At 48.7% G+C, this 15,563-nt stretch overlaps 1 protein-coding gene across 1 annotated transcript; it reads left to right on the top strand.

The window, feature by feature from the left end:
* Positions 1-983: 983 nt before the first annotated feature.
* Positions 984-9,063, top strand: SEC11A (SEC11 homolog A, signal peptidase complex subunit). Its single transcript, XM_064722006.1, has 6 exons — positions 984-1,089; positions 1,197-1,306; positions 4,313-4,462; positions 7,855-7,974; positions 8,387-8,444; positions 8,588-9,063. The coding sequence occupies exons 1-6, from the start codon at positions 1,039-1,041 to the stop codon at positions 8,636-8,638; spliced, it is 540 nt and encodes a 179-aa protein (XP_064578076.1). The 5' UTR covers positions 984-1,038; the 3' UTR covers positions 8,639-9,063.
* Positions 9,064-15,563: the final 6,500 nt, after the last annotated feature.

The following is a 15,563-nucleotide window of genomic DNA, read 5'->3' on the forward strand; positions in this document are numbered from 1 at the left end:
GCTGTCTGGGTGCTGAATGGTGTGTTGGTTGGATGAGTAAAGGCTGGATGGGGGGTGTCTGTAGGATTGGGGGTGTCTGTAGGATAGGGGGTGGTGGGAAGGGCTGTCGTAGGGGGTGTAGGTTGGATGAAATGTTGGCTGAATGGGGTGTGGAGTGTAAGGGGTGTCGGTGTTGGTTGAATGGGGGTTTGGTTCACTGTGTGTTTGGTTCAATGTGTGTTTGGTTCAGTGTGTGCTTGGTGAGATGTGTGTTTGGTTCAGTGTGTTTGGTTCACTGTGGGTTTGGTTCAGTGTGTTTGGTTCTCTGTGGGTTTGGTTCAATGTGGGTTTGGTTTCATTTGAGTTTGGTTGTTTGGGTTTGGTTCGGTGTGGGTTTGGTTCAGTGTGTGTTTGGTTTGCTGTCTGTTTGGTTCAATTTGTGTTTGGTTCAATTTGTGTTTGTTTCAGTATGTGTTTGGTTCGGTGTCTGGTTCAATGTGTGTTTGATTTGGGGTGTGTTTGGTTCGCTATGGGTTTGGTTCACTGTGGGTTTGGTGCAATGCATTTGGTTCAGTGTGCGTTTGGTTCGCTGTCTGTTTGGTTTGCTGTGTGTTTGGTTCGCTATGGGTTTGGTTCAGTGTGTATTTGGTTCCCTGTGTGTTTGGTTCGCTGTGGGTTTGGTTTGCTGTTTGGTTCGGTGGGTTTGATTCGCTGTGTGTTTGGTTCGCTGTGTGGGTTTGGTTCGGTGTGTTTTTGGTTCGCTGTGTGTACCCTGGAGGGGAGTGACTGGAAGAGGCACGGACGGACCTGGGCATGGGTTGGACGGCTTTTGATGGAGCGGGGCATTGCTGGCTGCGGTGTTTGGCTGGATGGGTGTTGTTGGCTGCGGGCGCCGGGTGCGCAGGGCTCTCTGGGCTGAGGTGCGGCCCCGCTCCGTTCCCGTTCCCGCCCCGGTGCCCGGTGTCCCGGTTCCCGCGCGGCGGAAGCGGCGGTGACGTGTCGGGCAGGCGGAAGCGGAAGCGGGGCCGTGCGGGCGCGGCGGCGGCGGTGGCGGCGGCGATGCTGTCGCTGGACTTTCTGGACGATGTGCGGCGCATGAACAAGCGGCAGGTGCCGGAGGGGCCGGGGGGGAGCGCCGGGAGGGCAGGAGGGCGGGCGGGGCCGGTGCGCCTCGCCGTGCGCGGGCGGCGGGGCCTCACCCACCCCTTGCTCCCCAGCTCTACTACCAGGTGCTCAACTTCGGCATGATCGTGTCCTCCGCCCTCATGATCTGGAAGGGGCTCATGGTGGTGACGGGCAGCGAGAGCCCCATCGTGGTGGTGCTGAGGTCAGTGCCGGCATGCGGGGGATTGAACCCAGCGGGTTTAACCGGGGCCCTCACAGGGACGGCTCAGGCGGAGCCACAGCGGGCCAGGAGCTCCTCAGGAATCCAGGCTCAGCAATAGCGAGGGAGGAGGGAGCGGGCTAGAAAGAGCATCTCACCTGGCTCTGCCAGCCGGCTGGTGAGAGAGAGGGAGAGGGACTTTATACCCGGGCAGGTAGTGACGGGACGGCCCTGCCGGAGGGCAGGGTTAGAGGGGTCAGTGTGAGGAAATCCTGCCCTGTGAGGGCAATAGGCCCGGGCATAGGCTACAAAGAGAAGCTGTGGCTGCCCTATCCCTGGAAGTGTTCCAGGCCAGGTTGGACAGGGCTTGGAGCACCTTGGGATGGTGGAAGGTGTCCCTGCCCATGGCTTTAAGGTCCTTTCCAACCCATCTGTGATGGTTCCATGATTTTCCATTACAGAGGTGGTCCTGAGCTTAAGGCTTGTCACTTTGTCACTGATTGGGGTGTCACACACTGTCCTTACAGCAGTGCCCTGCACTGGGTGCCACCCGTGTTATCCCACCTTCCTGCTGCCTGGGACAGATTCCCTGGGTGCCATTGGGTACTGGCATGGATATTGCCCCTGCTCTTTGCATGGATATTACATCTGCCCTGTGCATGGATATTGCCCCTGCTCTGTGCATGGATATTGCCCCTGCTCTGTGCATGGATATTGTCCCTGCCCTGTGCATGGATATTGCCCCTGCCCTGTGCATGGATATTGCCCCTGCCCCGTGCATGGATATTGCCCCTACCCCGTGCATGGATATTGCCCCTGCTCTGTGCATGGATATTACATCTGCCCTGTGCATGGATATTGCCCCTGCTCTGTGCATGGATATTGCCCCTGCTCTGTGCATGGATATTGCCCCTGCCCCGTGCATGGATATTGCCCCTGCCCTGTGCATGGATATTGCCCCTGCCCCGTGCATGGATATTGCCCCTGCCCCGTGCATGGATATTGCCCTGCCCTGTGCATGGATATTTCCCCTGTCCTGTGCATGGATATTGCCCTGCTCTGTGCATGGATATTTCCCCTGCCCTGTGCATGGATATTGCCCCTGCCCCGTGCATGGATATTGCCCCTGCCGTGTGCATGGATATTGCCCCTGCCCCGTGCATGGATATTGCCCCTGCCCTGTGCATGGATATTGCCCCTGCCCTGTGCATGGATATTGCCCCTGCCCTGTGCATGGATATTGCCCCTGCTCTGTGCATGGATATTACACCTGCCCTGTGCATGGATATTGCCCCTGCTCTGTGCATGGATATTGCCCCTGCTCTGTGCATGGATATTGCCCTGCTCTGTGCATGGATATTGCCCCTGCCCCGTGCATGGATATTGCCCCTGCCATGTGCATGGATATTGCCCTGCTCTGTGCATGGATATTGCCCCTGCCCTGTGCATGGATATTGCCCCTGCCCTGTGCATGGATATTGCCCTGCTCTGTGCATGGATATTGCCCCTGCCCTGTGCATGGATATTGCCCCTGCCCCGTGCATGGATATTGCCCCTGCTCTGTGCATGGATATTGCCCTGCCCTGTGCATGGATATTGCCCCTGCCCCGTGCATGGATATTGCCCTACTCTGTGCATGGATATTGCCCTGCTCTGTGCATGGATATTGCCCCTGCCCTGTGCATGGATATTTCCCCTGCCCTGTGCATGGATATTGCCCCTGCTCTGTGCATGGATATTGCCCTGCTCTGTGCATGGATATTGCCCCTGCCCCGTGCATGGATATTGCCCCTGCCCCGTGCATGGATATTGCCCTGCTCTGTGCATGGATATTGCCCCTGCCCTGTGCATGGATATTGCCCTGCTCTGTGCATGGATATTGCCCCTGCCCTGTGCATGGATATTGCCCTGCTCTGTGCATGGATATTGCCCTGCTCTGTGCATGGATATTGCCCCTGCCCTGTGCATGGATATTGCCCCTGCTCTGTGCATGGATATTGCCCCTGCTCTGTGCATGGATATTGCCCCTGCTCTGTGCATGGATATTGCCCCTGCCCTGTGCATGGATATTGCCCCTGCTCTGTGCATGGATATTGCCCCTGCTCTGTGCATGAATATTCCCCCTGCTCTGTGGCCACTCTGCCCTTTCCTTTGTGTTTCTGCATCATTCTTCATGATGTAGAAATGCACATGACCAAGTGCTGCTTACCAACACCCCCTCCTGATGAGGTGCAGGGCAGATGTTTCCCCCTGCTCCTCCCAGTGAGTAAAACAGCGGTGGCGAGGTCACAGCCCCTTTGCAGTGACTGATCTGCTGTTCTGAGCTGCATCTGCCGTGCTCTGTGAAGATAAAACACAAATGCACGCGGTACTTAAAGTTCATTGTTCTGTTCTGCATTATTTATGTGGAATTAGGAGGGATAAGTAGTTGGTAACAATTGCCATTTACAAGACAGAAGAAAAATAACTTGAGTCGTGGTGCCTGAAATGAGATAATTAAGCAGAGCAATGAATCATTGTAACAAATTTTTGGCAAGTCCCTTTGTCTGTTTCAGATGGGAATGCTTTCAGTGCTTTGTTTCTGATGATAATCTGTCTATCTCTAAAAAATAAATTAAATTTAAAAAAGCTTCCCATCATTACAAAGCTGCCAGCATTGCCCTGCCAATGGTGAGCTCAGGAATCAAAAGGCAGCGTTCATCATCAGCTTTTTGCTTATTAAAAAAGCTTTTCCCTTTGGATGTGCTTGTAATACAGTGCTCTTTTCCCAACAAATCCAAACAGTATGATGACTGAAAACCTGATTGCAATAGAGATTACACAGTTGCCCAATCCCCAGGGTGGTTTTCTCTTCATTAAGGTTTCAGCCTGGTCTTCAACACTTCCAGCAATGGGGTATCCACAGCTTCTCTTTCTCAGGAAGTTCTTGTGAGATTTTTCCTAAAGGGCCATGAAAACCTGGTACTGAGTGTTGAAATGTTGTTCAGTTGTTCCTCTCCTGTTTTTCAGTGGGAGTATGGAGCCTGCTTTCCACAGAGGAGATCTGCTGTTCCTCACCAACCGAATTGAAGATCCCATCAGAGTGGGAGAAATTGTTGTCTTCAGGATAGAAGGAAGGGAAATTCCCATTGTCCATCGTGTCCTGAAAATCCATGAGAAGTATGTGAAGAGTTTGGGGGTTCTGCTGCTGTTGTGTCCCTGTCTGGTGTTCTTCATGGGTAAACAAGGGGGGATGTCAGTCATGGAAATCCAGGTATAGGAAGTGTAGGACACTCCTGTTCCGCTGTAGGAAGTGACACAGGAGTTTCAGGCAGACAAAATCTGGCCTGCTTTGTTTACTTGTAAAGATCATAAGCTGTGCCAGTGCCCTGGACACTCCAAACTGTAAAATCATGGAATTGTTAGGGTTGGAAGAGACCTTAAGGCTCACCTCATTCCACCCTGTGCCATGGCAGGGACACCTCCCACTGTCCCAGGGTGCTCCAAGCCCTGTCCAGCCTGGCCTTGGGCACTGCCAGGGATCCAGGGGCAGCCACAGCTGCTCTGGGCACTTGTGCCAGGGCCTGCCCACCCTCACAGGGAGGAATTTAATTATTTTATCCCATCTAACCCTGGCAGTAGGAAACCATTACCCCTGTTACTTCAGGGCTCTTGTTTGCAGTCCCTGTCCATCTCTCTTGGAGCCCCTTTAGGCACTGGAAGTGACACCATGCCTGTCTCCTGTGCCATCCTCTCTGTCCCCAGCTGCTGTGCTGTCTGCTGGAGCAGGGCTGTGTTTGTGAAGTGAATCTTGGTGGCAGAAGATGTTTTGTGTGTAGTGTGTGTTACTTTAGAGCTTGTCTCTGTATCCTGGTCTTTGCTGTCATGCACACTCAGGCCCTTTTGTCTCTCTAGAAGGTTGTGTTGTTGTGCTCAGAGTCTTTGTGTGCTGCTCACTCTCAGCACTGGGGAGGTTGTGTGTGTGGAGGAATGGAACAGGCATTGGTTTCATGGCTCATCAGGGCTTAGCTTTCCAAACAAGGCTTCCACTGCAGTCAGGAGCTTTCCTGCTTTGCTGGATGGGGCTGTGGCCTCTCCAGGTCAGCTGTGTGAGTTGTTTGAGTGAAAACTGAATCCAGAACTGAACCCCTGATTCTTCAGGGCATCTCTGGCAGGCAGCAGCTGGTTGGGGTTCCCGCATCTGTTCCTGCTGAGTGAATGTTTGCTGGTGGGAGCTGGAGCTGAGCCAGGTGGCATCTGAGGATTCCTCTGGTTGAGATGTTGATGGGATGGAGAAGGTTCCTTTCCCAAAGCTGCTGGAATATCCAGACCAGTTGTCTGCTCCAGCTGAAGGATGACCAGCCTTGTGCCTGTGAATACCCAGCTGGAATCCTGGCTCTGAGGCAGTGAAACAATGCCTCTCCCAGCAGGCAAAGCTGGTCAGATTTATTCTTCACCCATTCTTTGCTGTTCAGATTTATTCTGTACCCAGACCTTTGAACAGTGTCAGTTTGCAAAGTGCTGTTCTTTGATACCACTGATTTAAAAATAACTTCAGTTTATGGGCTGAATTTGACATCTGATGTTGTAGGAACTCTTTCAAGTGAAATGCAGTTTTCCTTCTCTGTTCTGTGCAGCATTTTCTCTCCAGATGTTGCCCACCCTTCATTTTTGGGGCTCTATCTCTAGATATCAGGATATCCAGCACTATTTTTTGTTTAAATGTAACAGGGCCAGAAGGGTGAAACCATTCTGCAGTATTTTAGGTTTCATTTAACTGAAACAACCAAACACAAACCTAATCTTTTTATTAGGAGAGATAAACTGAAAAATCCATATTGCAACCTGAACCTGGGAGCTGAAGGCAGGATTTGGGTGTCTGTTGCTTCTTTCACTACTTAAAGAATAATTTTCTAGTGCCAGTTTGGAAGTGCAAAGTCTCTGCAGAAGCTGACAGGAGTGTCAGAATTCAGGAAGACAGAAACAGTGTTCTCTATGATTTTGGGGCAATTCAGGCCCCAGTTCACATCAATATTGTGTCAGTGAGAAAATGTCTGTTATTTGCTGGCCTTTTCTTCTTCTTTCAGCTCAAAATTGAATTCATTCTTTATTACTAACACTGAGTCTGCATTCCAAATTTACTTAGTGGTTTTGGAGCAGGGTCACTCACCTCAGACAGCAGAGGATTGCACCATGGGCTTCTCATGCTGCATCGTGGCAGAGCCTTGACTCTGCTCAATAAGGTGCTGCACTCCCACACCATCACTCTTCAGAGCTAAACTACATTTTCTGCACCTCTGGGGATCTTTATCTTTTCCCAGACAGCGTTTGTTGTTCCCACACAACGAGCCAGATGTGCTTTGGAGAAAGAAATGTGAGTTTTTTCTCTTTTTCCTTCCCAAACTTCTCCTGTCAAGGAGCCTGTTGGTGTTCATGCATGATGAAAACAGCCTGAGCTCCACAGAACTGCTTTCCTGTTTGCATTCCATCTGTCAGTTCTGGGAGAGCTGAGATTCAAGCACTGAGGATGCTCCTGTCCAGCATCTGAACAGGAATGGCCTGGAAAGAATCTTTTTCCTGGTCAAAGCAAAGATTCATCTACTCCTCAATCCTGATTCTGGCAAGCCAATTCATCTCAGGATTAATTAAACACTAGGGAGAGCATGTAGTGATAATTTCCCTGCTTTCTGCAGGTTACAGTTTCAAGCACAAAGTCCTAGTTCTTTATGAACAACCTAATTCCCTCTTTAATATCAGGTCAATTTTTCAGCCAATACAATTTTTTGCCAACCAAAATACCTTTGCAGAGAGCCATGGTTTAGTTCTTCCCTGCCTGGCTTTAACCCATTATTTGTGAGCTCCTTTTGGTACCTTCTGGCTCTTGCACTGGAAGAGAAAATCTATTTGATTGTTGCTGCCATTTGTGGTGGATTATGACATACCTGTCCCATCAGTTCTGTCTTTCCAGGCTGGAGGGTCCTGGTCTGTAGTTTCTTGTATGGAAGTGGTTCCACACCTTGTTAATAATTTCTCAACCTTTGCCAGTTCTTCTCTCCATTGCAGAAAAGGATCTGGGGGGCTCAGCAGTGCCCAGAGCATTCCAGATGTAGGCACATTGTGAGTTCATGCAGTGCCATTGTGGTGTTATTTGGGTTTTTCTGTCCCCCTTTCCTAATCAATTCTAATTTTCAGCTTGCTTCTGCCCACTGCTGAGTAGAGCTGTGTGCTTCAATCCCAGTTTCTCCTTTTGTGTTGTAGTAGGGATACCAGAATTCAACATTTGTGTGAAGCAAGAGAAGCATCAACACAAGATGGGTCAAAAGGCAAGAGGCAATAGCTGCACCTACACTAGAAACTGTTCTGAAATTCTGCTGGGGCCAGAATTCATTCTTCCCATGGCAGCTTTTCCCAGACCATCTGCTTTCTGCTGCATTTGACAGTTTCCCCCTTTTATCCTCCTTGAATTGTAGGACATGGATGCTTCTAGTGCCCTTGTGTTGGTCTCTCCATGCTTCTTGTTTTAACAACTTTCTCTCCTGCCTCACCTGGCTCTCTTGTCTTGTCTTTACCAGGCAAAATGGAGACATCAAATTTCTGACAAAGGGAGACAACAATGCTGTGGATGACAGAGGGCTCTACAAGCAGGGGCAGCACTGGCTGGAGAAGAAGGATGTAGTAGGACGAGCAAGAGGGTAAGTGGAGTTGAAAACAATGGGGCTTTTCACAGTGCTGTCCCCAAAAGCCATCTGGTAAATCCTCCTTTGCTGGGTTTTGTAACCTGCCTGAGGGTGTGGAGAGTTCAGTTCTTAGTTTGGTGTAAGCAAAGGCATTGAGGTGTGAGCTGTGTCCTGAGGTGTTGGTGCTGGATGGACACAGGTGTAAGGGTGGGTGGGCTCAGACTTGGTCAGAATTGTCAGATTTCTCCTCAGTGTTTGCAGGCAAGTGAAATCTGAGCCAGGCACAGACTGAAACACCCTCTGGGCTGCTTGTCACCCACTGCCACAGGGAGGAAGAAGTCACCAGCCCCTTGATTAATGCTTGAGTGACTCTCCCTCTGCACCCTGGAACAATGTTTATTTAAAAAAAACCCCTTTATTCTTGTAGATTTGTGCCCTACATTGGAATAGTGACTATCTTAATGAACGATTATCCAAAATTTAAGGTAAGAACTCTTCTATTTCCTGCCTGCTTTTCCCACCCCAGCTGTAATTCCTTCCTGAGAACACAGGCAGAGCCCTGTGCCCTGCACATTTGCTGCTGTAGATGTCAGTGTGCACTCCTTGTCTCCTCTGCTCTCTCTTCCAGTATGCAGTGCTCTTTTTACTGGGTTTATTTGTGCTGGTCCATCGAGAGTAATCCCTTGCACTGAACTACTGAAGATGAAGGTGCCATGGAATTTTCTAGATGAACCTTTAAAGTAGCTGATGGTCCAGTGTACCAGGAGAAAGAAGAAAGCATGCATTTCAAAGCTTCGTGCCAGTTTGGGTTTGTTTTGGTTTTTACTGCTCAAGGGCGAATGTTTGTCACAGTATTTCCAATGGTTTGTCACATTTTAGCCTTTTTAGTGAATTTTTATATTAAAAATTTGAGCCAAAGTGTTTAGTGCTTGTACTTTGAAGCTGAGCTTCCTCTCCAAGTGCCTCTGGGACCGTGTGCTCAGTGTGTGCCTGGCAGGGCCAGGTGCCCCCTCCCTTGTGCTCACTGAACTGTCCTCTGGTGACTTGTGGCCAGGACAGCTCTTTTCCAATTCAGAACTGGAATAAAGATTTTGCCTCTTGCCACGTTTTTTGTTATTGCCCTGATGAGAGCAGCCTCCTTGCCCAGGTTCTGGGGGATACCTGGGCTTTGCTGAAAGCCACCATTGAACTTGTTCTCTCTCCACAGAGCAGTAGCAGCTGCAACTCTCACCCCTTTTTGGGGAATAATCTGTCCTGAGTATAGATCATTCAATATTTCTGTGTTTCTATAGATCACACTGAAATAATCTGCCTAAACACTGCAAAGTGTGTGGGGTAGAAGATGGCAAAGGGTTACTTTGTGCATTGTGTAGGTAACAGAAGGATAGACATGGGAAATACCCACAGCTCTTTGACAGGGATGCAATAATAAAAATGGCTTAATTTTTATTGCAAATTGAAAATTGCAATTCATTGCAATTTATTGAAAATTACAATTTTCAAAAATTGTTTTGAAAAAGGGCTTCAGGTGGCCTGTGAGCTGGCCACGTCTCACAGCTCACCTGAAAGCTACAGACTGCCCTGGGTCTGAAATAAAAAACCCACTGGGGTCTGAAATAAAACCCCACTGGGGTATTAAATAAAAACCCATTGGGGTCTGAAATAAAAACCCACTAAGATCTGAAATAAAAACCCACTGGGGTCTGAAATAAAAAGCCACTAGGGTCTGAAATAAAAACCCCCTTGTCACCACTGTTTTTTCTGAGCTTCTCCTTCAGCCTTGTGATGCTGCTGGTGGAGGTGTTGTCACAAGGGGCCCAGGGAGGAGGTGCAAGGCAGTGATGCTGCAGCTGATCAGCTCTTCTCCATGACTGCTCCAGGATTCCAGAGCAACAGGAATCATTGCAGGTGGTCCCTGCAGCCTCACACACAGCTTGTGTAAAGCAAAAGCAGTCAGGAAAAGCAAGGACAAATCCAAATGGGGTGTTCATGGCTGTTTGCAGTTTCTTGCACGTGTCTCTCTTTGGGTTTGTCAGGCCTCTCCCATCTCTGGAGGTGAATTACACACAAAGGGCTGAGCTGAGCTTGTCTGAAAGCTGCAAACCAACACCTCCCCATGAACATTCACTGGCAGTGCTGCTGCTGCTCTCCAAGTCCTCTCCCTTTCACACCTTCCCCAAAATTCTGAGTGTGTGCAAGCAGTTTATTCCTGTCACTGAGCTAATTTAACAACAAAAAAAGGCTGAAACACAAAGGTTTAACTCTCCAAGTGCTGAGCCTGCAGTTCCAGAGGGTGGCAGCTGCTGTCAGGAGTCCCTGGGCTGGGGGACACAAGGTGAGCTCTTGCAGGAGGGTGTGCCCTGCTCTCACCTGGTGCTGTGGGAAGGAATTGAGCAAATGTGGTGGTGTGAGGTCCTTAGGATGAGGTGAGAGATGAGAATTTGACTCTGTGCTCTTAGAAGGCTGATTTATTATTTTATGATATATTATATTAAAAGAAACAATATACTCAAACTATACTAAAGAAAGAGAAAGGAGACATCAGAAGGCTAGGAAAGAGTGAATAATAAAAACCTATGACTGACCAGAGTCCTGACACAGCTGGACTGGGATTGGTCATGAAGTAAAAGCAATTCACATGGCACCAATCCAAGATGCACCTGTTGGTAAACAACCTCCAGATTGCATTGCAAAGCAATCAAATATTGTTTACATTTATTTTCTGAGGCTTCTCAACTTCTCAGGAGAAAAATCCTGGCAAAGGGATTTTTCAGAAAATATCACAGTGACAAACAAGTGCTTAAAAATGCAGGGTGGTTGTGGTGAGGGGTGGTGGGAGCTCCCACTGCAGCCCAGCTCCAAGGCTTCTCTCCAGGCTCTGCAGGCACTTGAGGAACAGGAACCATTGCCCTAAAGCAGGGGCTGCCATGTGGCATTTGGGAATTCATCTCTGCAGCCCTGCTGTGCCTGCTCTCAGCTCTGTGCAGCTGGGAATGTGCCTCTGCTTCCTGCAGTTGGGAAATGGGGAGTTGACTCCAACAGGCAAAGAATAACTTGGCAGCCAACCCCATCACACTCTAACACCCCCCACCCCCTGTGCCAGCTCCCTCCTGCCTTGCAGCCAAACCTTTCCTGCCACAGGATATGGGGGCAGCATGACACAGAGCTGCTGCTGGCTCCATCCCCACCAGATTTATTCTGCTTTGCAGAGCAGAAAAGGCACGGAGTGAGCAGGATGTGTGGCTGGCTGGGTGCTGATGCTGAGGTGTTTGGGAGCACTGCTGAGCCCCCACAGAGCCAGAGTGCCTGGTGATATGTCACAGACATCTTTTATGGAAAATCCTTTCCTTAGGAGTTTTCCTCCTGAGAAGCTGACAGACCTCAGGAACAAAATGTAAACATTGATTATCTGCTGCTGTGGAATGCAACAGGTGCATCTGTGACTGGTCTCATGTGGTTGTTTGTAATTAATGGCAATCACAGTCAGCTGCTCAGATCTGTCCAGCACAACCTTTGTTATCATTCCTTCTTTTTCTATTAGCCAACCTTCTGATGAAATCTTTTCTTCTATTTTTTTAGTATAGCTTTAATATAATATAGATCATAAAAGAATAAATCAAGCCTTCTGAAACATGGAGTCAGATCCTCGTCTCTTCCCCCTTCCTAAGACCCCTGTGAACACTGTCACAGTGATAGAACTTGATGTGTTCATGTTTTATTTCAATTTTATGCTAGTTTTTTTTTAAAGGTGAAACTGTCTGGGCAGCTCCAGCAAAGGCAGTGCCTCTGGAGGCTCTGGAAATGGCTTCAAGTCACTACAGGAATGGGATTTGCTTGTAAAGTACGTGGGTGTTGAGAGGTCTGGTTTCTGAAGGAGAAAAAAAAGAAGGAAAAATCTGCCAGGGCTGATTGCTGCAGTGTCTGTTGTGGTTGGTTAGAGCCAAACAGGGCAGGTTTTCTGTGAGCAATTCCAGTGCTTAATTACAGCTCAGTCACATCCTCGGTACAGAGCACAGATTCCTTCACGGGCAGGAGCTGTTCCATGAAGCAAAGCCATGCTGGGCTCTGTCTGACGGCTGCTGCAATTCCAGGGGGTGATTTTCTTCTTGTGTCAGAGCTAAATGCATAAGCAGGAGCGTGATGGTTGGGAAGTGAGCTGTGAGGGGTGATTGCAGCAAGCTGGAGCTGTGAGCCAGAGCCTGGGTTTGTGTATTTGTGATGCTTTAGTGCACGGTTGTTGGTTGAACAGCAGTGAACATCACGGTGCTTCATCCAGATCTGTTGCTGCTTATTGCTTTGCAGGGGTTCACAGAGCTCAGGTTTTGTCAGTTCCCCACTGTCTTTAATGACATTGGGTAATTTCATGGTGATTTTCGTGCCCTTAAAATCAGAACAGATCAACTGTGGTTTTTTTCCAAGGAGCATCTTCAAGATGAAACCTGGTCCATGCTTGAAGACCACAATGCACAACACAATTCCTGGTCTGTCCAGCTCTGAGAGTCCTTCATGTTTTCTTATCCCTCAGTTTCTGTAAAAACCCACCAGCTCCATCACACACAGTCCTGCTTGCCCATGGGGCAGGACCCACCTCTACATGCTGGTTGAGCACATTGTGTGTCAAACCTACTCCAGCTGATGGGGAAATTCATAAACTTGCTCACTTCTAGCAGGTCCTGTGAGTGGCTGATCCAGCAGGGTTCCCTAAACCTCAGGAACATCTTCACAGAGAGCAGCCTAAACTGGGATGGACTAGAAATTCACCCTTTGTGATTCAGAACCTCTGTGATCCAGGATGGAGCTCTCAGTCTCTTGCTCCTTCTGCCCAGCTCCTCATCTTTGGACTATTTGTGCTCCTTCTGTTTAACAATTCAAAAACCCTTCCTGCATCTCTCTCTGCTGAATATCTTGGTATCACTTTTGTTTTCCAACCTCCCCTTTCCCCATAAAATCAGTCCTGAAGGAAAAATAATGTGGAGGGAATGAACTTCTCTGAGCCTTGATTCACTCAAAGTGGGATGTCGGATTTCTGCTGTTTAATTCTGGCTGGGCCTGGGTTTGCCTGGAAGAAAACACGATTTTCTTCTCTAAGTCTTCTTGCAGAACAGTTATTTGTATATGTCCAGCAGTGTGGAGTGAAAGGGAGACCTCAGGGAAAACCACAGCTCATTTACAGCTTAAATGAAACTTGAAAATGAGTTGAAAACAAGATGTGCAAGATTTCAAATTTTATCTTTTATAAACAACAGCTATTGCCTGTGGATGAATCCCTGTAACAGAGGGATTTAATCTTTGTAAACAAGAGAAAAATGCATCAAAATAGACCCTCAGGCATGTGGCAGGACCTGGCTTTGGAGAAATGGTGAAGAAGAGGCTGAAGCAACCTAACTGCTGCTAAGAGTTTTATTGGCACAGGAGCTCTGTGAAGGAGACAAATAGGGGAATTCAAGGCCTTTGCTCCTTGTATTTGTTTTTTATTAGAGCCATCAGTTTGAGCACATATTTGCCTGCCCAGGTGGATATTTGCAGGGCCTGGGAAGCCTCAGCTCCCCAGCATGGAGTGTCTTTCCCTTGCCAGCCTGGCCACATCTCTGAGGGCGCAGCAGTGCCAAAGGTACTAAAACATGGAATTTCAGAGTGATTTGGGCTGGGAGGGACCTTAAATCCGAGCCAGTCCCACCTCCTGCATGGGCAAGGGCACCTTCCAGTATCCCAGGGTGCTCCAAGCCATGTCCAGCCTGGCCTGGGACATTTCCTGGGATGGGGCACCTGTGCCAGGGCCTCATCACCCTCACAGGGAACAATTCCTTCTCAATATCCCACCCAACCCTGCCCTCTGGCTGTGGGAAGTTATTTCCCCTGGTCCTGTCCCTCCATCCCTTGTCCCCAGTCCCTCTCCAGCTCTCCTGGCGCTCTCTGAGCTCTCCCTGGAGCCTTCTCTGGTCCAGGTGAGCACCCCCAGCTCTGCCAGCCTGGCTCCAGCCCTCAGAGCATCTCTGTGCCCTCCTCTGGACTTGCTCCAACTGGTCCATGTCCTTCTTGTGCTGAGCACTCCAGACCTGGATGCAAAGCAGAGAAAAAACAAAAATGGGCCTTGCTTTAAAGCCCTTGAAGCCAGGGTGTTTTCAGGTTGGTGTGTTACATTTGTTAGTGAGGCTCTTCTGGCTGTGCAGTTTTTACATCCATTTATTTTGCCTCGTTGTGGTTTTCCTTTCTTTTCCTGGTGAAATCCTGCTTTATCCTTAGGTGCATTTAGAGGATTTGCTACAAGTGCCTGTTTCACAGGGCTGTTATTGCTCATCTTATCCCTGCTTGGACAGGAGTTTGGTAAGGAGCAGAACACACTAAGAGTAGACTTGGAACTTGTGGAAGGAATTTGGAGGTTTATGGGCAAGGTGAACCCACAGGGATCTGTGACCGTGTTCACTGGGCTCTGAGGATGAGGGAAGACACAGGATCTGACTCCATGTTTCAGAAGGCTGATTTATTATTTTATGATATATTTTACATTAAAACTATACTAAAAGAATAGAAGAAAGGATTTCATCAGAAGGCCAGCTAAGAATAGAAAAAGAAAGAATGATAAAGGTTTGTGGCTCGGCTCTCTGTCCAAGCCAGCTGACTGTGATTGGCCATTAATTACAAAAATCCAACATGAGACCAATCCCAGATGCATCTGCTGCATTCCACAGCAGCAGATAATCATTGTTTACATTTTGTTCCTGAGGCCTGTCAGCTTCTCAGGAGGAAAACTCCTAAGGAAAGGATTTTCCATAAAAGATGTCTGCAACAGGGATCATCCATCTGGATTTCCCAAAGGTATTTGGCAAGGTCCCCCAGCAAAGGCTCCTGAAGGAAGGAAGCAGCCCTGGAACAGGAGGTGAGATCCTTACAGGGGAAATTGTTTGCTAAAAAGTAAGGAACAAAAGGGAAGAGGGAAGAGACTGGGTAATAAAAGAGATGAAGTTTAAATGTGCATAAATATAAAATGGTGCACAGGGAGAAAAACCAATTTTAACTCTATTTATGAAACAACGGGTTCCAAGTTAAGTGTTACCATCTGAAACATCGGGGTTGTTACAGATTGTGCTGTGAAAATGTGAAAATGTCAATTCTGTGGTCAGCAGCCACCCAGAGCAAACTGTGTGTGTCAATTGCTGGGCAAAACAGAACAAAACAACCCCTGCTCCCTCTGGCTGCAGGGGATGCTGAGGATTCCTGGAACTCTGAGGTGTTTTGGGTGGGAAGGGACATTCCTGGAGGCTGTGGGGCTGTGCAGGGCTGCTCTCACCCAGCCCCAGAGGGTAAATCCTGCAGAGAGAGGAGGGGATCTCCGTGCAGACCCTCCTCTGAGGGTCTCTCTGCAGATCCTCGAGGATATAACCACGGGCAGCCGGAATTTTCCAAGCAGTCACCTCAGCCTCATCTCCTGCATCACCTGGTAAAGTCAGTGTGCTGACTGTCAGCAAAACTGATTTATAAACTAGAATTTCTACAGCATTATTTGTATATAAGCTGGGAGGATTCCCTTGGAGGCTGGGAAGGTGAATCTCTGCTGAGCTGGACACAGCAAGGGGCAGAGAAGCACTGCAGTGACAATTCCTGCC

The sequence above is a fragment of the Zonotrichia leucophrys genome, chromosome 10 (genome assembly GCF_028769735.1).
Source record: "Zonotrichia leucophrys gambelii isolate GWCS_2022_RI chromosome 10, RI_Zleu_2.0, whole genome shotgun sequence".
Lineage (NCBI taxonomy): Eukaryota > Metazoa > Chordata > Aves > Passeriformes > Passerellidae > Zonotrichia > Zonotrichia leucophrys.

Bases quoted from the DNA above. Each gene is read 5' to 3' on its own strand.
- SEC11A (XM_064722006.1), top strand. From the start codon at position 1,039: ATGCTGTCGCTGGACTTTCTGGACGATGTGCGGCGCATGAACAAGCGG. The intron at 7,975-8,386 runs GTAAGTGGAGTT...TTATTCTTGTAG, and splicing joins GTAGTAGGACGAGCAAGAGG to ATTTGTGCCCTACATTGGAA. The intron at 8,445-8,587 runs GTAAGAACTCTT...TCTCTCTTCCAG, and splicing joins ACGATTATCCAAAATTTAAG to TATGCAGTGCTCTTTTTACT.